Consider the following 23402-nt stretch of genomic DNA (forward strand, 5'->3'; position numbering starts at 1 on the left):
TCCTCAATAAAACTGTATAGTTATTAACCAAACACATGCAAAGGATAGGAATGTTTAACCCATACTCAGGAAAAAAAAATATTGATAGAAAGTCTCAGCGGGGCCAGTGTTTTTAAGTTATCTGTACTGTCATGCATAGCTAACGACGGGGATCTGAGAAATGCATCGTTAGGTGATTTTGTTGTTCTTTGAACATCATAGAGTTTACTTTTACAAACCTGGATGGTATGGCCTACTACACACCTAGGCTATGTGGTACTAATGTTATGAGACCACCATCCTATGTGCGGGCCATCATTGACCAAAATGTCGCTATGCGGTGCATGACTGTATAATAATCTTGCACATATTTTGTTAAATTTTTACCTAAGTACTTCAGTTGTTTTGGGTGCTATTTTAAATTCTATTGTTTTTAAAATATCAGATTCCAGTTGTTCATTGCAGGTATGCAGGAGTTCAATTATCTTTTTTATGTTCTTGTGTCCTCAGAATTTTCTCTAGAAAGTACACCCCCCCCCCCCCAACTCCCCCAAAGCCTTGTACATTCCTTGGAATTTTCTACTTAATCTTGTCATCTACAAATAGGGACAGTTTTATTTCTTCCTTTCCATCTGTATGCCTTGTAATTTCTTTTTTTGAGGAAGATTAGCCTTGAGCTAACATCTGCTGCCAATCCTCCTCTTTTTGCTGAGGAAGACTGGCCCTGAGCTAACATCCGTGCCCATTTCCTTCTACTTTATATGTGGGACGCCTACCACAGCATGGCTTGCCAAGCGGTGCCATCTCCACACCCGGGATCCGAACCGGCGAACCCCGGGCCACTGAAGTGGAACGCGTGCACCTAACTGCTGGGCCACCTGGCCGGCCCCTATCTGTGTGCCTTTTAATTCCTTTTCTTGCCTCTTTATGTTGGTAGGACTTCCTGTATTTTCCATTATTATGTTGAAGAAGAATGGTGATAGCAGACATCCTCTTGGTGTTTCTGATCTTAAAGGGAAAGGATTCAGTCTTTCACCATTCAGTATGATGGTTCCTATGTATGATTCTTGTAAATGCTCTTTATCAAGTTGAGCAAGTTCCCTTCTCTTCCTGGTTTTCTGGGAGGTGTTTTGTTTTGTTTTGTTTTGGTGAGGAAGATTGGCCCTGAGCTAACATCTGTTGCCAGTCTTCCTCTTTTCTTTTTCTCCCCAAAGCCCCAGTACATAGTTGTATATCCTAGTTGTAAGCCATTCTAGTTCTTCTATGTGGGATGCCACCACATAGAAGCCACCACAGCATGGCTTGATGAGTGGTGTGTAGGTCCATGCCCAGGATCTGAATGGGTGAACCCTGGACCGCTGAAGTGGAGTGGGTAAACTTAACCACTTGGCCACAGGGCCGTCCCCAGAGAGTTTTCTTTAGTTGACATTTTTATTGAAATAATTGTAGATTTACATGCAGTTGTAACAGTTAATACGGAGCTCTTGTATACTTTGCTCAGTTTCCCACAGTGGTAACATTTGACAAAACTATGATGTATTATCATAACCGGGTTATTGATATCGACATATCTGATTGGGATTTCCTCAGTTTTACTTGTATGGACACACCTCTCTATCTATTGTGCTTCGCTTTATTGTGTTTTGCAGTCATTGACATTTTTTTTACAAGACCCTCCACCAGCAAAAAGATTACAACTCATTGAAGGTTCAGATGATGGTTAGCATTTTTTAGCAATAAAATATTTTTTTAATTAAGGTACGTACATTGTTTTTTTAGACATAATGCTATTGCACACTTAATAGACTACAGTATAGTGTAAACTTAACTTTTATATGGACTGGGAAACCAAAAAATTCGTGTGACTCTCTTTATTGTGATATTCACCTTATTGCAGTGGTCTGGAACTGAACCCACAATATCTCCAAGGTGTGCATACATTTGTATGTGTTTATTAAGTTCCGTGCAATTTTGTTACCTGGGTAGATTCATGTATCCACCACCACAGTCAAGATACAGATTCCTCATCCTGCCTTTTTATAATCACACTAACCTCCTTGCTCCCAACCCTACCTGTGCCTAACGCCTGACAGTCAATAAGTCCTCCATTTCTAAAATTTTGTGATTTCAAACATGCTCTGTAAGTGGAATCATCCAGTATAGAACCTTTTGGAGTTGTATTTTTTCACTTAGCATAATTCCTTGGAAATTTATCCAAGTTGTTGCATGTATCAATAGTTCTTTCCTTTTTATTGCAATGTGCTGTTCCATGGTGTGGATGACCACAGTTTGTTTAACCATTCACCTGTTAAAAGACTTCTGGGCTGATTTCAGATTTGGGCTATTACAAATAAAGCTGCTGGTGAACATTTGTGTACAGGTTTTTGTGTCAGCATAAATTTTCATTTCTCTGGGATAAATGCCTAGGAGTTGGTGGGTCATATATGATGGTCGCATTTTTGTGAAATTCCTAAACTGTTTTCCAGAATGGGCACACCATTTTATACTCCCACGGCATAGTATGAGTGATCCAGTTTCTTTGCATCCTCACCAGCATTTGGTGTTAGCACTATTTTCTTTTTAAATTTTAGACATTTTGATATTTAGTGATAGCTCATTGTGGTTTTAATTTGCATTTTCCTAATGACTAATAAAACTTTTATTACCATTATTCAGGTATAATTTACATACCATAAAATTCGTCCATTTAAAGTGTGCAATTCAGTAGTTTTTGGTATGTTCACAGATATGTGCAACCATCACCAGTCAATTTTATAACATTTTTCTCACCTCAAAAAGAAACCGCGCACACTTTAGCTGTCATTCTTCTCCCTCCAGCCCTAAGCAACCACTAATCTACTTTCTTGTCTCTAGAATTCTGTATTTTGGGCTTTCTTATGAATGGCATTGTATAATATGTGGTAATATGTGGTCCTTTGTGACTGATTTTTTTTCACCTCACATGGTGTGTTCAAAGTTTATCTATTATTAGTGTTTTATTCCTTTTTGTGGCCAAATAACATTCTTTAGTACGGATATACTGCGTTTGTTTGATCTTTTGTTAGAAGTTTGTCTTGTTTCCACCTTTTGGCTATTACAAATAATACTGCTATAAATATCTGGGAACACGTTAGTGTGTGGTCATATATTTTCATTTGTCTTGGGTATATACCTAAAAGTGGAATTGCTGGGTTATATGGTAACTCTGTTAAATCATTTGAGGAAATGTCAAGCTGTTTTCCAAAGTGGCTGCACCATTTTACATTCCCACCAGCAGTCTATGAGAGTTCTCATTTCTCCATATCCATGTCAACAGTTGTTATTATCTGACGGTTTTTTTTTCCCTTTTTCTCCCCAAAGCCCCCCAGTACATAGTTGTATATTTTTAGTTGCAGGTCCTTCTAGTTGTGGCATGTGGGATGCTGCCTCAGCATGGCTTGATGAGCGGTGCCATGTCCGTGTCCAGGATCCAAACTGGTGAAAGCCTGGACCACCGAAGCGAAGTGTGCAAATTTAACTACTCGGCCACGGGGCTGGCCCCTGACTTTTTGAATTTAGCCATCCTGGTGCATGTGAAGTGGTGTCTCATTGTGGTTTCAGTGTTCATTTGCCTGATGGCTAATGATGCTGATCATCTTTTCATGTGCTTATTGGTAATTTCTATGTATTCCTTGGAGAATTGTCTATTCAGGTCCTTTGCCCATTTTTTAATTGGATATTTGTCTTTTTATTGTTGATTTGTAAGAATTCTTTATATATTCTGGATGTTTTATTGTCATAAAATATACATAACATAAAATTTACCATTTTAACCAATTTTAAGTATACAGTTCTCTGGTATTAAGTACATTCACATTGTTGTGCATCTATCACGACGATCCATCTTGAGAACTTTTTCGTTTTCTCCCAGTGAAACTCTATACCCATTAAACACTTAACTTCCCAATCCCCTGTCCCCCGAGCCCCTGGCAGCCACCATTCTATATTCTGTCTCTATGAATTTGACTACTTTAGGAACCTCACGTAAGTGGGATCATACAGTATTTGTCTTTTTGTGTCTGGCTTATTTTACTTAGCATAATGTCTTCAAGATTCGTCAGTGTTGTAGCATGTATCAAAATGTTCTTCCTTTTTAAGGCCGAATAGCATTCCATTGTATGTATATACCACATTTAGTTTATCATTCATCTTTCACTGGACACTTGGGTCAGATATGTGATTTGCAAATATTTTCCCTTATTTTGTTGGTTGTCTTTAATTTTCTTGATGGTGTCCTTTGAAGCACAAAAGTTTTTACTAATTTTCCTTCTGTCGCTCACACTTTTGGTGTCGTATCTGAGAATCCATTGCTAAGTCAAACATCATGAAGATTTACTCCTATATTTTCTTCTAAGAGTTTTACAGTTTTTAGCTCTTATGTCTAGGTCTTTGATGTATTTGGAGTTAATTTTTGCATGTGGTGTGAAGCAGGGCTCCAACTTAAGTTTTTGCATGTGGATATACAGTTGTGCCAGCACCATTTTTTGAAAAGACTATTCTTTCCCCATTGAACGGTGTTGACATCCTTGTTGAAAATAAGTTGAGCATAGATATATGGGTTTATTTCTGGACTTAATTCTTTTCTACTGATCTGTATGTCTGTTCTTTTGCCGTTTCTACACTGTCTTGATAACATTTGTTTCACGGTAAGTTTTGAAATCGTGAAATGTGAGTCTTCCTATTTTGTTTTTCTTTTTGAAGGTTGTTTTGGCTACTCTGTGTCCCATTTAATTTTATATGAATTTTAGAATGAGGTTGTCAGTTTCTACAAAGAACTCAGCTGGGATTCTGACAGGGATTCTATTGTGTCTATAGACCACAGATATTTTTCCAGTTTTAGATCCTTAATTTCTTTCAGCGATGTTGTATAGTTTTCAGAATATACATTTTACACTTCTCTTGTTAAATTTATTCCTAAATATTTTATTCTTTTTGTTGCTATTATAAATGGATTGTTTTCTTAGTTTTATTTTCAGATCATTCTTTGCAAGTGTATAGAAATACAATTGATTTTTATATATTGTTCTTGTTCTCCTTCAGCCTTTCTGAACTCATTTATTAGTTCTAATAGTTTTTTAGTGGATTCCTTAGGATTTTTTATAAACAACATATTGTCATCTCTAAAGAGAGATAGTTTACTTCCTACTTTTCAATCTTGATGCCTTCTATTTCTTTCTCTTGTCTACTTGCTCTGGCTAGACTTCCATTACAATGTTGAATAGAAGTGGCAAGAGCAGATTTCCTTGTCTTGTTCCTGATCTTAGAGGGGCAAGTCTTCAGTCTTTCGCCATTAAGTGTGTTGTTACTTGTGGCTATTTTATAGATAATTGAGGAAGTTCTCTTTTTTTTAAATAGATTTTATTTTTTAGAGCAGTTTTAGGTTTACAGAAGAATTGAGTGGAAATTACACATATTCCTTCCCTCACGTGCACAGCCTCCCCCACCATCAACATCTCACATCACAGTTGTACATTTGTTACAATTGACAACAAACTTAGATTGACAAATCGTTATCACCAAGAACCCATATTTTGCATTAGATTTCACTTTTGGTGTTGTATATTCTAGGGATTTTGACAAATGTATAATGACATGTATCTACCATTATAGTATCACACAGGTTAGTTTTACTGCACTAAAAATCCTCTGTTCCATCTATCCATCCTTCCTCCCTGCCAACTCCGGGCAACCACTGATCTTTTTACTGTCTCTGTAGTTTTGTCTTTTCTAAAATGTCATATAGCTGGAATCATACAATATGTAGCCTCTTCAGATTGACTTCTTTCACTTAGTCATATGCATTCAAGCTTCCTCCATCTCTCTCCAAGGTTTGATGGCTTATTTCTTTTTAGTGTTGAGTAATACTGCCTTGTCTGGATGTACCACAGTTTACCCATTCTCCTTCTGAAGGATATCTTGGTTGCTTCCACGTTTTGACAATTATGAATAAAGCTTCTTATAAGGATGTTTCTATAAATAAAAAAATAACAAATAGAATGTTTATGTAAAGTAAAGATGTTTATAAGCATCTGTCTACAGGTGTTTTTATTTTTTATTTTTTAATTTTTGAAATTTAAAAAATTTTTTGAGGAAGATTAGCCCTAAGCTAACATCCGCTGCCAGTCCTCCTCTTTTTGCTAAGGAAGACTGGCCCTGAGCTAACATCCATGCCCATCTTCCTCTACTTTATACGTGGGACGCTACCACAGCATGGTTTGCCAAGCAGTGCCATGTCCACACCTGGGATCTGAACTGGTGAACCCCGGGCCGCCAAAATAGAACATGCGCACTTAACTGCTGCACCATTGGGCCGGCTCATGTCTGCAGGTTTTTGAGTGGACTTAGTTTTCAACTTATTTGGGTAAATATCAGGGGGTGTGATTGCTGGATCATATGGTAAGAGTATGGTTTATTTTGTAAGAAACTGCTAGACTCTCTTCCAAAGTGGCTGTACCATTTTGCATTCCCACCAGCAAAGAATGAGAGGTCCTGTTACTCCACATCCTCACCAGCATTTGGTATTGCCAGTGTTCTGCTTGTGAAGAATTGATATTAATTCTTTTTTGTATGTTTGGTGTAATTCAGTGGTGGAACCACCTGGACCTTTGCTTTTCCTTGTAGGTAGTTTATTGATTACTAATTCAGTCTCTTTAATTATAGATCTATTCACATTGTCTATTTATTCTTGAGTCAGTTTCAGTAGTTTGTGTGTGTTTAGGAATTTGTCCATTTCATTTAAGTTATCTGATTTTGTGGCATACAATTACTCATGGCATTCTTTATAATCCTTTTATTTCTCTAATGTAGCTAGTAATGAGCCTTCTTTAATTTCTGATTCTAGTAATTTGGATCTTGTCTCCTTTTTTCTTGGTCAGTCCAGCCTAAGGTTTGTCAATTTTGTTCATCTTTTCAAAGAACTAACTTTTGGTTTTATTGATTTTTCTCTGTTGTTTTTCTATTCCCTGTTTCATTAATTTCTGTTCTAGTCTTTGTTATTTCCTTCTCTCCGCTTCCTTTAGGTTTAGTTTGCTGTTATTTTTCCAGTGTCTTATGGTGAAGGGAAATACAATTTATTAATTTTCTTGTTAGTGGAAGATGGAGGTTAAATTTTCTTTTAAGAGAAAGTACCTTAGAAATTATAATAGAGAATGTGTCGATATCAAGCTACTACTCTTAGAAATTTAATGCTTTTTAACCAGGGGTTAGTGTGTCTGAAGAGGGTGAGTCTAGTCAGAAAACTCTTGTAGGAGTATTTTAATGTGAATAATGTATTACCAATACTGCCATACTTCATAGATTGAAAAATGAGTTCATGGAGTTACAGGTATTGGTGTTCTGTTTGATAATGTATTGAAGAGATAAATAATGTTTTTATTTATTCTCTTTTAAGATAAAGTCAGTGGTTCTGGAAATAATTCTGATATGATGGAAAACAGCAAGGAAGAGGTAAGAATAATTTGAAGCATTTAAAATATATTTATTGATTACTAATAACCAACTAAAGTATATGTCATTAGATTGCTTCTATTTAATATATGCATGTGTTTAAGTTTACTGTCATACCCAAGTATTATTTTAACACTTCATTTTGGGTAGTTATGCAGTTTTAGAAGGTGTTCATTGTTTTTGTTATTGTGTGGTTCACTTCAGCAGTGTACCTAAAGTCAGACAACTGAAAGCTTGCCAACAGGTATTTGAACGTTATTATATTGCAACAGTGTGCTCAAGGTGGCTGTAATGGGCATGACTCCATGGTTCTGAGATCTCTCACAATTGGATATTCAGAGTCTCTAAAGCATTATTATAGGAACCCATCCTGAGGTCCTTCACCTGATACCCAGGCCTACACTATGGTTTTGGGATTCTTTCCACCTAGTGTAAAAATTGTAATCCAATAAAATATACTTTTATGCTGACAAAGCAAGGGTAAATGTAGTATCTTATAGCAAATTGTAGAAGGTACTCGTGCCAATATGTTAGGATAGAGAAAATGACACGTTTATAGATCCTTAAAACTCCTTACCTCTGGGATCTGATTACTTCTACACCTTTGTTTTGTCTTTTGACTTGGGCCAAGATCATGATACAGAGGTGGTATCCTCTCCCACCCCCCAAAATTCAACAGTAACAATTTAATAAAAGAATTGACAGAAAATTAAATTTTTTTTTTTAAAGGTTGGCACCTGCGCTAACATCTGTTGCCAGTCTTTTTTTTTTTTCCCTTCTTCTCCCCAAAGCTCCCTGGTACATAGTTGTATATTCTAGTTGTGAGTGCCTCTGGTTGTGCCATGTGGGACGCCACCTCAGCATGGCCTGATGAGCGGTGCCATGTCTGCACCCAGGATCCGAACTGGCGAAACCCTGGGCCGCCGAAGTGGAGCACATGAACTTAACCACTCAGCCACGGGGCCTGGCCCCAGAAAATTAATCTTAATTCAAGGGAACCTGAGAGTAAATGAGAATTAGTTTTTAAAGTTCCTTTTAGAAAAATATTTTAGGCATATAAATAATATCTTATTATATCACTATATCAGAGATCTTAGTGTAGGGAAATAGATAATGGTAGGGATGTTTCTTTGAGAGTTTTACTCACCTTTGTATTTATTTCTCACATTCAGGGAGCTAGCTGTTCAGAAAAATCCAAATCGTCAGGATCGTCACGATCAAAAAGGTTGGTTGATGTTGAAGGGAAAGAAGTTTTCTTTTTCAGGTTGTTTTATTTTCTTTTTCTAAGAATAATAGTCTTTTTTCTAAACTTACTTCAAGCACTCTTGTGCTAAGTGAACTATTTTATATAAACATGCATATTAAAAATAGGCAGTATAGTATAATGAATTCTCTTGTTTCCATCACTTGGCTTCAATAATTATTAATTCATTCTGACTTTGAATTTTAATGGAGTTTTCTAAGGAGGATTTATTATGCATTAATGGCTCCTACAATATATAGATCATTTCTTTTAGATCGTATTTGTGCCTTAAAAAAAGGAGAAAAGGGGAAAGAAATGAAATGTTGAATGGCTCATGAGGCAATATGGGTTTTTAGGTTTATGTGAAATTGTCTGGGATGGGGATTGGTAGCCATCATAGTTATGAGGAATTATAAGAAGATCAAAGAGTGGTAAAAATACTTTTCTGTGTTAAATTGTCAAAGTGAATTGTACATAAGGACTGAAACTACTTCCAAGCGTACCAGAATGCATAATATACTGTGGAGTATAGTTTTTATTAGAAGTTTGCAGTTTTATTCTATTGCATTTTATTGTCTCTAACCAGTGGGAAGGTCTCTTAATAAACACAGCTTGCTCGTTATTAACTTATTCTCTAAAGTAGTGATTCTTAAAGAGGAGTTCCCTTCATGATCCGCTGGTAGCTTTTTCAGAATGCACATGTCCTGGTCCTACCTCAGTCCTGCTCAATCATTATATTTAGTAATATGATATAGAGATGTATGGTTCCGTTGGTGATTCTGATATGTATGCCTGGTTAAGAACCACTGCTCAATCTAAACATGTTATTTATGTTCTTTGGATATTGTTTCAATTGTCAGAAATGTCCATAATTCTATGGACTTAATTCTCTCATAGGAAACCTTCAATTGTAACAAAGTATGTAGAATCTGATGATGAAAAACCTTTGGATGAAACTGTAAATGAAGATGCTTCTAATGAAAATTCAGAAAATGATATTACTATGCAAAGCTTGCCAAAAGGTAATGTGTATTAATTTTTCATATGAAGTTAAAGTTGAAATGTATTTTTAAATGTTGTTATTATAAAATTAGAACTTGATTACTTTTAGCTGTGTGTAAAGGACCAAAGGTGATATTTTAATACTGATCGTCTGGAAGTGTATTAATATGGTAATGATAGTGTGCTTTATTGAGGTTACAAATCTAGAATATTCAGTCAGCTTTGAAAAGAAAAAACTTATTTTCTCTTCCCATTGGGTTTTAGAAAAGGGATGTTAGCTTCCAAATTGTACTTGAATGTGGAATTTGATTTAAAAGTTTTTGGTTTAGTAAATATTAATGTGCTTGCTTTATAGAAAAACATGATTTTCTGAAAACATTTAAAAAAAACATTTACAGTCTAGTTTAGTCTTATTGCATTATTAAATTCCCTAAGACTCAAAGCTGAAGTTAAGTATCAAAGATAGATTTAGGTGTATTTCTTGTAATTATCTCTTTAAAAAGCCTTGTCACATACCTCTCAACTGTTGCAGTTCTGACCTTAAAACCTCATTAATTAGTCTGGGTGGGGGAAAGCCAAATGAAAATCTTGGGCTTTGATGAGAGAATGACAAGGAGTCTTGGTAATTTCATGGTGTTTCAGAGTCAAAAATTTAGATTTTTAAAAAATAATATATTTAAGGCTCTTAGCAGATTTTTCAGATTTATTCTCACAGATCGTTTAAAACATTGTTTACTAAACTTTGTTCTCTGTCTATACTTTTGTTTTTGTGACACATCTTTTGATTATGGAAGTTTAAAAAAATGGTGGGTAGGAGGATAAGACTGCTTGACTAGGACAAATTAGGAGTTACAACAGATGAGAAATGAAATTAGGAAAAGGAATGAATGAGAGAAAGAAGAGAGAGAGAGAAGGAAAATTGATGGGCCTACCACTTACTTGGCTTTGCAAATCATCTATGACAATTTTATGTAATGGTTTTGGTGGCCAGGGGCGGAAACAACTAACATGGGAGTCTGTGTCCCATAGGCAGTGACTCACTTTGGATTGTTACATTCTCAGTGGTTGTCACTGGGAGTCCTTATGATGGCCACTGGGTGAGCTATGAACTAGGAATTCAAATCTTTCTTTTAATGATACTGTGGAATAAAATTAGTATGGGATGTTACTAACCTGAACTAAGTGTAATTCTCTCCCACCAAACCAAAAATAGACTTGTTTCATAAGATTAAGTTTGGGTAATTATAATTATTGTTATAACACAATGTTGAGTGTGTGTAGATACCCGACTCTTACGAAATTAACTCATTTAATCCTCAAAACGATGCTGTAAGGTAGTTATTGTTTCTACTTGTAGAGATGAAGGAGCAAATTCAGAGCTCAAGGAACTTTTTCAGCTTTAAATTGAGAAGCTAAGATTTGAACCCAGGTCTGCCTGAATCCAATGCTAGTGAGTGCTCTCTCCACTCTGCTGCTTGGCTTCCATTTAGAGAAGAATCTTCAGAAAGAATTCTGTTATTTTTTTGTTAAGTATAAATCTCTAGCTTTTTTCAAACGCTGGGGCTTCTCTGAGAGTTTATACAAGAAATGGTTGTTGTGAATAAGAAAAATTTTTTGTGGAGATTATTTAAATTCACCAGTTTGTAAAAACTCAATCCTCTTTTCCCTCTTTCCCGGCTTTTTTCAGAGACTCAGAAATTCATTTAACTAGATGCTATACCTTGCTGAAATCTGCTTGCTGAATAACATAGGCTCATGTTTCAGAGAGAGCCCCTGAAAACTACCAGGTTTTACTTTCTTAGTTGTTGCCAGTAATGCCCAATTACTAAGCCCAGCAATGTGGGTAAATGTGAGACCTGGTTCCTTTTTACTATGCCCCTGGTTTATTTGTTCTTGAGAGATTATAATGAAAAATGAACAAACTTTCTCCTCAATTCACATGTTTTATAGCTTAGAAAGTACATTCTTTCTGAAATATTTCCATAGGGACCAACAATTGATCTCATTCTACAATTAATTGTTAGAGCACTTGAGCTGAAGTATCTTAAGGCAATCTTCTGTTTAAAACTCCTTAAGGACTTTGTAGGGTACTGACACTTTGACATACTAGCTGAGAAATGCTGCAGAATAGGTATAGCAGTAATAGCAGAATTAACTTCTCATATTGTTCCCCACTACCCTCCCCCAAAGCAATATAAAACAACCCTTAAAAATCTTTTTCTGAGTTTATGATTTGGATTATGAGAAGAATAGGATGTCTTTTATTCATTTTCTCTTCTGTTCCTTTTATTTGATAAACTCTTTATGAAACTTAGCATGGATGTTCATATTCAGAACAGTTTTTGTGATAGGCACTGTTAAAATTCAGAACTGGGCTGAGGCTTTCTACTTTATTCACACATTTCTGTTATAATCAGTTCGTAATACCTCCCCCACCCCCCCCGTTTTTATGAACTATATTTCAACAAGTAATCTGATTTTTGACACTTGGCCCTTTTATAGTGCCCTGTTTTATTTACTCTTGAGAGGTCCTTATACAAGTATTGAAAGCTTGAAAGAAACAAAACTATGTACCAGCAATGTTGGCTTTATCTGAACTGAAGTCTTGTACTTCACTTGCACATTTAATATGTGTAATGGTTTTTTAAATGAAATCATTCTAGGTACAGTGATTGTACAACCAGAGCCAGTGCTGAATGAAGACAAAGATGATTTTAAAGGGCCTGAATTTAGAAGCAGAAGTAAAATGAAAACTGAAAATCTCAAAAAACGCGGAGGTAAATACAAGTGAAAATGAAAACATGAGTTTAAATTGCTGTTTATGACCATATTGGAAAATCTGATGTACTTACTAAAAATACCTCCACTTTTCTGCCCATTGTTTATTAAAAGCACTACTTAAAAGTAACTTCTGTTTCTCTCTGAGCTCTGAAGCAGAAAAGGTTAAACACCATTTATCAAAACACCTTTGCCTTCAGTGGCTATTAAGTTATCTCAAGAAGCTTAGCATTGCCTTTTTGCACATGTTCTGTAATGCCTATATGCCAGAATGCCGTATGTTCCTTCTCACCCCGAAAGAATTTCAGATTTGGACAAAATCTTGCCTGTGCCTTCGGATCACATTATACATATCTAAAACATTGTTTCACAGAGTGATGGACATCTGCATTAGTGTTACCTGGGTGCTTATTAAAAATGCAAGTCCCTTGACTCCATTCCCAACAAATTAGAATTTCTGGGGATGATGTCAAGAATGTGCCCCAGTTTGTTCTTATGTACATTAAAGTTGGATATCTTTTGATCTAAAGATACCAATGTAGAGATGAGTAGGAAGGAGAAGGGAGCTAGAGCTAGTAAGCTTCCCTTCATCTGTCTAAGCTGCCTCTCCCTTTGTCTCTCTACCCTCACTTATACATACAATCATATTGGCTATCTATAGAAAGTTAGCATAAGAAGGATTCATTTAGAAATTTATGACAATGGAGTATGTGTCCCACTTGTTTGTGTGTGATTTTTAAATAGTGCCTCTGTATATTTTTTGGGTAGATTAGCTGAGCCAGAATCATGACTATAAAAGGAATGAATCTCTAAAAGATAGAACAGGACACTAAATTTCTAAGTAGAAATGCAATGGAAGCATGTCTGTCCAATATTTATCACTTTGTGAAATTGTAGCATAGTTGTTATATTTGTAAAATTTTGCATACCTTTTTATTTCAATGCCATATGATTATCTTGATGGAACTGATCAAATATATCTATTTATAAAATGTATGTATCAGTTTTCAGATTAAATGATTTCTTGGGTTGTTGGAGCAAGTCAAGGAAATGTTGTTTAGTGTTTTGTCCACAAGGGGGTGTTCTACCCCTTTCAAGCATAAGGAAGATTTATTGAGAATCTAGTTCATAGTAGGGAAACTGCCGTTGCAGCAACAGAACTCAACAGAGCTGAGTAGTGTTCTTAAAACAAGAAATCAGCATGTAGAAGGTGATGGTAAGGACCAATGCCAAGAGTTCCTTTCTTCTGATCATGGATCCTCTAGAGAAGACAGATAACTAAGTATACTGTATTGTGTCAAAATTAATATCTAAATGGTATTTTTTGGGGAGGGACTCTGGAGCAGTCAGTGTCTGAAATGTGGAGAAGGCCTGAAAGGAGAATAAACAAAGAACCACAGCTCTTGGGGAGGGTGTTCCGAGTGCCACTTTGCTATGTTGCTGGTGTTTGGTCTGAGCTGATTTGTTTCTGGAAGATTTTGTTGAGTATTCTGTGTAAGGATGTTTAGATCATGCTTAAGGGAATATGTATGTTTGTAGTCATATAGTAGCACTTAAATCTTTCATGTTAATTTTTGCCTTAATGATTTGCTATGTCTTTAAGCTGTCAGAAATTACACAAGAAATTTAACTGTATTTACTTATGTATACTGTATGAATAAACTAGTGATCTGGGGTACTAAATTATTAGTTAATATTCAAACTTACTAGGAAAGTTAGTTCTAAAATTGAAGCCTAATTTAGGAAATTGTCAAGAAGATAAACTTTATATATAAAATAGTCTTATTGATTTGAAACAAAATTAAACACAGAGATATAGCTATATTGACCATTTTAGGAGCCACTGTTTTTTAAATACCATAGCCTGTTTTGACATCCTTTCCCCAGTTAACTGTTAGAAAATATGTTTTACATCTGGTTTTTCTATATGGCACAATACTTTTATTGTAATTATTAAAATGTATTGAGCTCAGAAATGAAAATGCCTCTTTTCCATTTATACACTGTATTATAATTATTAAGATATTTCATAACTAAAAATAAAAGTTTAAAACACATATAGAAACAAGTATATAAAGTAACATTTCAGCATTTTACAATATTTACTTCAGATCTCACTTAAATAAAGTAATGATTCAGTCCTACTCTCATCCATTTTCCCCTCCACCCACCCCTCAGGTAATGATTATCCTGAAGATTGTATGTTTATATGTGCGTGTGTGTGTTGTTTCCATGCATGTTTTTATATTTTTTCTATACATATATTCATAAAGCATTTATTTTTCATTAAAAAAATACAAAATAATATCTTGTATATATTCTTTTATAGCATTTCTCATTCAACATTGTTTTTGAAATATAGCCATATCAGCAAATGTACATCTAGTGTTTTATTTTTCACTGCTCTATAGAATTCTGGTATATGAGTAAACCATTATCTGTTTCCCAGATGTGAAATTATTTCCAGTTTTTTTGAAATTTTTCTAATCTCCTGATTAGTGCTGCAGTCAATATTCTCTATATGATTCCTTGTGCACATGTGGGAACAACTCATCAAAGGAGCACCTAGTTTTGTTTAATTCTTGAGTGATATATGTGCGAAAGCACATAGAAGATGCTTAATAAATGTTATCTAACACTTGATGAACATTCAAACTCTAGCTTTTATTTATCTTGTTAGTTTATCTGAATGCAATCATTATTTGCAGTGAAAAAGCACATTGTGTATTTGTTTCTGTTAAGTACAGAATATATGAATAGTCAACATCAAACATTAATGCAGGACAATATGATTTAAAATAAAATATTAGCAGCTTATATAGTAAGTCTTCTATTTTTCTTATACCTTATTATACCTTGGTAAAACTTTTTTAACTTCTGCAAATAAAAATATTTGTGATACTGTTTGGGCCCATGGTGCTTTGGACCTTAAAACTAAGAAAAACACAAAATAGAAAACTAAGAGGTGAGAAATGTACGTATGGTTTTGTCTTTTATTTAGGGATAGAGACAGAGTTTGTGGGGGTTTTTTTTTTTTTTTTGGTCGTCTTCCTTTTATTTGTGAATGCAGGCATTTTCAGTAGTTTCTTTTGATTCATAATCTACCATCTTATTTGGATCAAGGTCTTGGTTGCACATCAGAAGCATCTGTAAAACTTAAAAATAAAATGTCTAGGAGATTCCCTTTCAGTAGTTTAGGGGTGGGAATGGCTGTCTCTATTTTTAAAAAGATTCTTCTGATGATTCTAATGTTCAACTTGGATTGTGAAGCACTACCCTAAGCAGAACTAGGGACGACAGTGAGGCAGGGGAGGTTTCCTCTTATTCTTTGTTCCGCAGGTTATTTTCAATCTGCTTTCTTGCAGACACTGTGGGATGGGGCTCTGCCTTTTCACCCCAGCCATTTTGAGGTTTTGCTGCCAAGATAGATATACCTGCAAGTCTTATTTCTCCTTGTTTGGAAATAGTAGACAGTGCTGATACAGAGTGAATAGTGGAATAGACATAGAAAGAAGGCAGGTTAATGGGGACTGCGGATAGTATGAAAGTAAATCTTAGGAAGGGAATTGGTAATATAAAATTAGCAGGTTTTCACATATTGTATTAAAAGGATCTGTGCAGACAATTCCATTTTGAGAATAAAAGCTTTATGGCATACCTAACTTAAGTATAGGGTTGCAAAAGAATCTGTTCCATAATATGTCGCTTCCTTCCCCATTCTTTAAAAATAATACTGAGTTTATTTGCAAAGCAATAGCAAAATTAAGAAGAGCTCTTGGCCCCTATTTTTAGAACTTTTTTTGGAGAGTCTTCATGTTATATCAAGTTGTTGTGAGAAATAGGGTTTGCATCTGTAAAAGGAAACAAGTTAGGGTTTGTAGCTCTGGAATTTGCCAAGGTTGTTGTGTTTTTTTTTAGGTCCATAAAATTATTAAACTTTTACTTGTGTCCAAACTGTCATTTTTCCAGAGATTATGAGGTATTTAATTTCCAGTATGAAAGTTGCAAAATGCTGACTAAAGTAAATACTTTTTTTGTGTGTGTGTATATGTGTAAATAATGATCACTCCTTTCTCCTAGAAGATGGGCTTCATGGGATTGTGAGCTGTACAGCTTGTGGACAACAGGTCAATCATTTTCAAAAAGATTCCATTTATAGACATCCTTCACTGCAAGTACTTATTTGTAAGGTATGTTGATAATTCATTCCACAAATATTTGAATGCTTACTATGTGTCAGACTTTTGGTGTACAGTCATGAAGAAGACAAACATGGTCTCTACCCTTCTAGGGCTTATATTGTTGTAGGGGAGACAGACACAAAAAGCCTGATAGGGGCCGGCCCCATGGCCGAGTTCACCCACTCCACTTCGGCGGCCCAGGGTTTTGCTGGTTTGGATCCTGGGCGCGGACCTAGTGCCACTCATTGGCCATGCTGAGGCGGCGCCCCAAATGCCACAACTGGAAGGAACCGCAACTAAAATATACAACTCTGTACTGGGGGCCTTTGGGGAGAAGAAGGAAAAAAAAAAAAAGCAAGCCCAGTAAATGTCATCATGGGGGAGATACTGTGTACTTTGGGAACACCCAGGAAGCCTGTGTAATTTGGAATTGGATGGGGGGCTTTATAATGGAGATGATATATAATGGTATCTGAAATATAAATAGGAATTAGCCTGGTGAAGTGGGACTGGTTCAGCATATTCTAGGCGGTGGCAACATGGTATTCAGAGGCTGGTAGGTAAGGGAGAGTGATGTGTTGGAAAATCTGAAGAGTGTATGCGTGTGCACGTATGTTTTATAACCTTCCCTCTTATGTACTCTAATTACCCAAATCTAAACTCTTCATGTGGAGTGGAGTTTTGACACGGAGATAATAGAATTAAAAACGTTTTGTACGTGTTGAAGATAGTTTTAACAGTTTATGTATGCTTTTTTATTAGTAATAACTTGCAGTTAATTTTAAATCTCTATAATATCGAGGTTATGGTTTTCTCAACTTTTATTGCTGCTAAAATTAATCCTGTATTAGTTTGTTCCCCAATAAAATGCCTCCTTGAAACGCAGGGGCAAACCAGAGTTTCCTTAGAGTTACAGTTCTAGATCTTTTCTTGTATGAAGTTTTGAGAGATATAGACCTACTTAAATGTACTAAATTTACTTCCTCCTCTAGCAATTTGTGTCCCTCCTTTCCTTGAATTCAGTTCAGCCAGGAGCCTACCGAGGGTACATGTTGTAGCTTCTAGTTTTAAATTGTGACAGCTGAATTTCACATTGCTGATTTAATATGCATTCCCTTTCTCTTTTCTTATATATATGATTGGTTTTCTTCAAGAGCCAGTCTGTTGAGCCTACCCCATTTCAGTAATCGGTAGTTTTCATCAGTGGGCCAAGAACCTACCCTTTCTGCAGTTGCAATGAAAAGGAATTTAAAGTTAGTCAGACTTGGATTTGAATACTAGCTTTGCCTCTTAATAGTTGTATAACTTTAGATTCATTTACATATTAATAAATCTTAGCCTTTTCTTTCAAATTGGGTGTAATACCTCCTACCTTGCATAGTAGATATTTTGAGATTTAAAGATAATGTAGGTTAATGTAGGATAATGTTGGTTAGCTGTACACATAGTAGCTGTCTATATATGATAACTGTTAAATTTAGTAAGTAGCAACAACATCTAATACTTTTTTATGTAGAGCTTTAGTAACTAGCTGTATGAGGTCAGGAATTTACCAAAACTTTTTATAAACTTTTCTGTAAGGCATAGTGGTGCTTGATGGTACAGAAATCTATTTCAAGGAATTAATTTCTTGGATATTCCTGTGTCTGGAAAGTGCTAGTACTTGGTAGTACAGTGTTTTTGCTTTGATTCTCTAAACCCCGCCCCCCCCCACACGTATTCCCATTACTTTTTTAATGACTTGAAAAATAAAGTTTTTGACCTTTATGAATGTTACCAATTTTGAATAAAATTTTCCCTTCCCCTTTTCTTTTAATAGAATTGCTTTAAATATTACATGAGTGATGATATTAGCCGTGACTCAGATGGAATGGATGAACAATGTAGGTAGGTAATAAATCAAGATGAACTAAAATTCGGTGTTGACTATTTTTGGTGGGAAATTCTTACATAGTCTGTTGTTAAATCCATTTTTTGTAGTATCATCAATGTCTTTAATGGAAGATTGTTCTTTTCCACAAAGCCTTAGATTTGTGTGTTTTAAGTTTCTAATAAAGAATAAAAGATGACCTAAATTACTTCACTGTTAAAATTGCTGACAGGAAAATTTAAATTGCTTTAATAATGAAGAAGATTTAAAATGAGTTTTATTTGGGAATAATATTTTAATCTTTAAATAATTTCAGATGGTGTGCAGAAGGTGGAAACTTGATTTGTTGTGACTTTTGCCATAATGCCTTCTGCAAGAAATGCATTCTGCGCAACCTTGGTCGAAAGGAGCTGTCTACAATAATGGATGAAAACAACCAGTGGTATTGCTACATTTGTCACCCGGAGCCTTTGTTGGACTTGGTCACTGCATGTAACAGTGTCTTTGAAAATTTAGAACAGTTGTTGCAACAAAATAAGAAGAAGATTAAAGTTGACAATGAAAAGAGTAGTAAAGTATATGACCATACACCCAGATTTTCTCCAAAGAAAAATAGTTCAAGTTGTAATGGAGAAGAAAAGAAATTAGATGATTCATGTTCTGGTTCTGTAACCTACTCTTATTCAGCACTAATTGTGCCCAAAGAGATGATTAAGAAGGCAAAAAAACTGATTGAGACCACAGCCAACATGAACTCCAGTTATGTTAAGTTTTTGAAGCAGGCAACAGATAATTCAGAAATCAATTCTGCTACAAAGTTACGTCAGCTTAAGGCTTTTAAATCTGTGTTGGCTGATATCAAGAAAGCTCATCTTGCATTAGAAGAAGATTTGAATTCGGAGATTCGAGCTTTGGATGCTGTAAACAAAGAGAAAAATACCAAAGAGCATAAAGTCATAGATGGTAAGTCTGAAACAAAAATACGAAAAGGAGAAAAACCCTTTGCTATGGAAAAGAAGGATATTTCAAAATCAGAAGCTAAATTGTCAAGAAAGCAGGTAGACAGTGAGCACATGGATCAGAGTGTTCCAGTAGAGGAACAAAGAGCAGATAAAAGTACCAGTGGTGAACATAAGAAATCTGATAAAAAAGCAGAACCTCAGTATGAACCTACTAACACTTCTGAAGACTTAGACATGGATATTGTGTCTGTTCCTTCTTCAGTTCCAGAAGACATTTTTGAGAATCTTGAGACAGCTATGGAAGTTCAGAGTTCAGCTGACTACCTGGGAGATGGTAATAGTGGAACTGAGCAAGAACTGGAGAGTTCTTCTGTAAAATTAAATATTACTTCAAAAGACAACAGAGGAGGTATTAAATCAAAAACTACAGCTAAAGTAACAAAAGAATTATATGTTAAACTCACCCCTGTTTCCCTTTCTAATTCCCCAATTAAAGGTGCTGATTGTCAGGAAGTTCTACAAGATAAAGATGGCTATAAAAGTTCTGGTCTGAGCTCCAAGCCAGAGAACTGTGGACTTGGACAGGAAAAGAATGACGAGCATTTGGTTGAAAGTGAAGTTCCGTTACTTTCAGAAGAATCTGATCTTCGAAGATCCCCACGTGTAAAGACTACACCCCTGAGGCGACAGACAGAAACCAACCCTGCAACGTCTAATTCAGATGAAGAAAGTAATGAAACAGTTAAGGAAAAACAAAAACTAGCAGTTCAAATGAGAAAAAAGGATAAGCGGAATTCTTCTGACAGTGCTTTAGATAATCCCAAACCCAATAAATTGCCTAAATCTAAGCAGTCAGAGATTATGGATCAAAATTCAGATTCTGATGAAATGCTAGCAATCCTCAAAGAGGTATCAAGGATGAGTCACAGTTCTTCTTCAGATACTGATATTAATGAAACCCATACAAGTCATGAGAAGACTCTGTATGATCTAAAGACTCAATCAGGGAAAGATGATAAAGGAAAAAGGAAACGAAAAAGTTCTACTTCTGGCTCAGATTTTGATATTAAAAAAGGCAAATCAGCTAAAAGGTCTATGATTTCTAAAAAGAAACGAGAAAACCACTCTGAATCTTCTAATTATGACTCAGAATTAGAAAAAGAGATAAAGAGCATGAGTAAAATCGGGGCTGCCAGAACAACCAAAAAAAGAGTTCCAAATAACGAAGATTATGATTCTTCCGAAGATGAAAAATGCAGGAATAAAGGAATGGATAATCAAGGGCAGAAAAGTTTGAAGACCGCACAAGAAGGATCATCTGATGATGCTGAAAGGAAACAAGAGAGAGAGAATTTCTCTTCAGCAGAAGGCACAGTTGATAAAGACAAGGCCGTCATGGAATTGAGAGATCCGTTCTCTAAGCAGCAGCAGCCAGAACCAGGTGTTTCTTCTGACGGTGCTGATAAGCCGCCTTCTGGGAAAGAGGAGAGTTTTAATTCTCCAGATGACAAAAAGGTCGCTGAAACTAAAGAAAAGAATAAGCATCTGAAAACCAAAACGTATAAGAAGGTACAGGGTGGCTTATCTGATGTTGCTGAGAAGTTCCCAAAGAAAGATCAGAGTGATGAATCCTCTGAAGATGATAAAAAGCAGAGCAAAAAGGGAACTGGAGAAAAAGAAAAGAAAACTATAGACTTGAAGAAAAAAGTAATTAAGATGGAACAACAGTGTGAATCATCATCTGATGGCACTGAGAAATTACCTGAAGGGGAAAAAATTTGTCATTTTCCTAAAGGCATAAAACAAAATAAGAATGACACTGCTGATGGGGAAAAGAAAAGTAAAAAAATAAAAGATAGAACTTCTAGAAAGAAGGATGCATTATCCTACAATGCTGGGAAGTTATCAGGGAAAAGAGATAGTCATGATTCTTCAGAGGATAAAAGGAGTAAGAAGGGAGCATCCGGTAGAGAGAAGAAAAGGTGCAACTTACCTGAAAAGATTTCAAGGAAGAGACAAGATTGTTCATCATCTGATACTGAGAAATATTCCGTGAAAGAAGATGGTTGTGATTCTTCTGATAAGAGACTGAAAAGAATAGAAATGAAGGAAAGAAGAAATTTCAATTCAAAGAGAAATACCAAGGAAGTGCAAAGTGGCTCATCATCTTCTGATGCTGAGGAAAGTTCTGAAGATAATAAAAAGCTGAAGAAGCAAAGAACTTCAGCTAAAAAGAAGACAGGCAACGTCAAGGAGAAAATGAGAAACTCCCTAAGGGCAAGCACTAAAAGGAAGCAAGCTGATGTTAGTTCCTCCTCATCTTCTGATATAGGAGAAGACGATCAGAATTCTGTAGGCGAGGGGAGCAGTGATGAACAGAAAATTAAGCCTGTGACTGAAAATTTAGTGCTGTCTTCACATACTGGATTTTGCCAATCTTCAGGTATGCAAAAATAGATAAAAATTTTGTAATTTGTACTTTTCCCCTCTTGAATAACTATATTGTTTAATTTTCCTTGAAGCCAGTCAAATGCAAAGTTACTGTTTAGGAAAAGACCATTTAAAAATTCTTTAGAGATTTACTTGAAAGCCTTTCTCCGTTTATTTTTATGCCATAATTGGAAGGTATTTCAAACATTGTCAGTATTCTGTATCAGGTATACCAAGTTTGCTGGGTAGATAAAATTTCTTTATCAATGTTTAATGCTTTTCTCTGGAGTAATGTACAGTAGTTTATGAAGGAAAATCAGATTGGTGCCAGTAGTTCAGTAGGTATTTATTCGTGTAATGGAGGTGAGTGTTTGGTACTGGTATAACATAGTGTGTGACAGTTTTAACTGCTTTGCCATGCATATGACTTTTAAAATTGGACAAAGATTAGCTTTGTGTCCCTTGAAATCCTCTGAAAAATTTAAATTTATTTCATCAAAACCCTTTTCTGGTGCTGATTAATTTTTTCTATTGACATGAACAGATGTTTCTGTCTTTAACAAAGTAAAGGAAGAAAGAAATCCAAAAAGTAGATGGATTAAATTGTATAATAAATGTACACTTGTCACTCATACTGTCTTTTTTCTTGGTCAGTAAAACCTGTCAGTTTAACAGGGACATTTGAAATTTATTTTAAAATTTGTATAAAGGAGATTTCACATAAAACTGTGTTTCCAGCACAGGCAGAATGTTTAAAATTTTCCTTTAATTTCTTATGTTAGGATTTTCCATTTATCCAAATTGGATTTTAGTGGAATGAACTTGAATCTTGGTTTTTAATAAAACTTTAAATTCCTTTTATGGAGCACTTATCTAATGAGTTGATTTGAAAACCAACTGTGATATGCATGGTGTACTCAGTTTAATGCTCTGCTATATCAGATGCCGAGCTGGAGCTCTGTCTGCATGGTTGTTGTAACTACAGATCTGCAGTCCCTGAAATTCTTGGGGCCTAATATGTTTCAGAATTTTCAGCTTTCTTGGTTTTTAGAAAGATAATAAAGAGTAGCTACCGTATATTATATAAAAGCCCCAACAGGGCCTGAAGCAACACCCCCATAATCAAACACATTAGTGTTTCTGCAGCAAAACACGAACATTCACACTTAGAGAAATAAACAGTTCAGATCAGGTTTTGCTGCCAAATGAACTTTCGCACCACCTCACAAAAACTAAGTTTTGAGAGCTTTTTGGATTTCAGAATTGTGTATAAGAAATTGTGGACTTGTATTCAAAACACAATCTAATAGTTACTTTCATATCAAATGAATGTTTTAGTTATCAGTTTAGTTGGGAAAACTCTTATTAAGGATTAGGGTATAAGAATAATATTGTGATTAGTTACATGGAGTATTCTCATTAACAAATTCTAGGTTATTGAACTAGTCTTAAACTTTGGAAAACTGGTTTCC

The 23402-nt window shown here is 35.4% G+C and overlaps 1 protein-coding gene across 7 annotated transcripts in view; it reads left to right on the forward strand.

Annotated features, from left to right (window-relative positions):
* The window catches only part of ATRX (ATRX chromatin remodeler), a 219707-nt gene that overhangs the window by 41910 nt on the left and 154395 nt on the right, over window positions 1-23402 (forward strand). The window contains exons 3-10 of one of the 7 annotated variants that reach the window (XM_046672821.1): window positions 7409-7464; window positions 8637-8689; window positions 9605-9729; window positions 12373-12486; window positions 16568-16677; window positions 18488-18555; window positions 18855-19909; window positions 19997-21943. In XM_046672821.1, the coding sequence (XP_046528777.1) occupies window positions 7409-7464; window positions 8637-8689; window positions 9605-9729; window positions 12373-12486; window positions 16568-16677; window positions 18488-18555; window positions 18855-19909; window positions 19997-21943 (3528 nt within the window). Of the gene's footprint in view, window positions 1-7408; window positions 7465-8636; window positions 8690-9604; window positions 9730-12372; window positions 12487-16567; window positions 16678-18487; window positions 18556-18854; window positions 21944-23402 lie in introns of all 7 variants that reach the window. The other 6 variants (XM_046672824.1, XM_046672826.1, XM_046672819.1 and 3 more) reach the window with 6 other exon arrangements.

This window comes from Equus quagga, chromosome 10 (genome assembly GCF_021613505.1).
Source record: "Equus quagga isolate Etosha38 chromosome 10, UCLA_HA_Equagga_1.0, whole genome shotgun sequence".
Taxonomy (NCBI): Eukaryota; Metazoa; Chordata; class Mammalia; order Perissodactyla; family Equidae; genus Equus; species Equus quagga.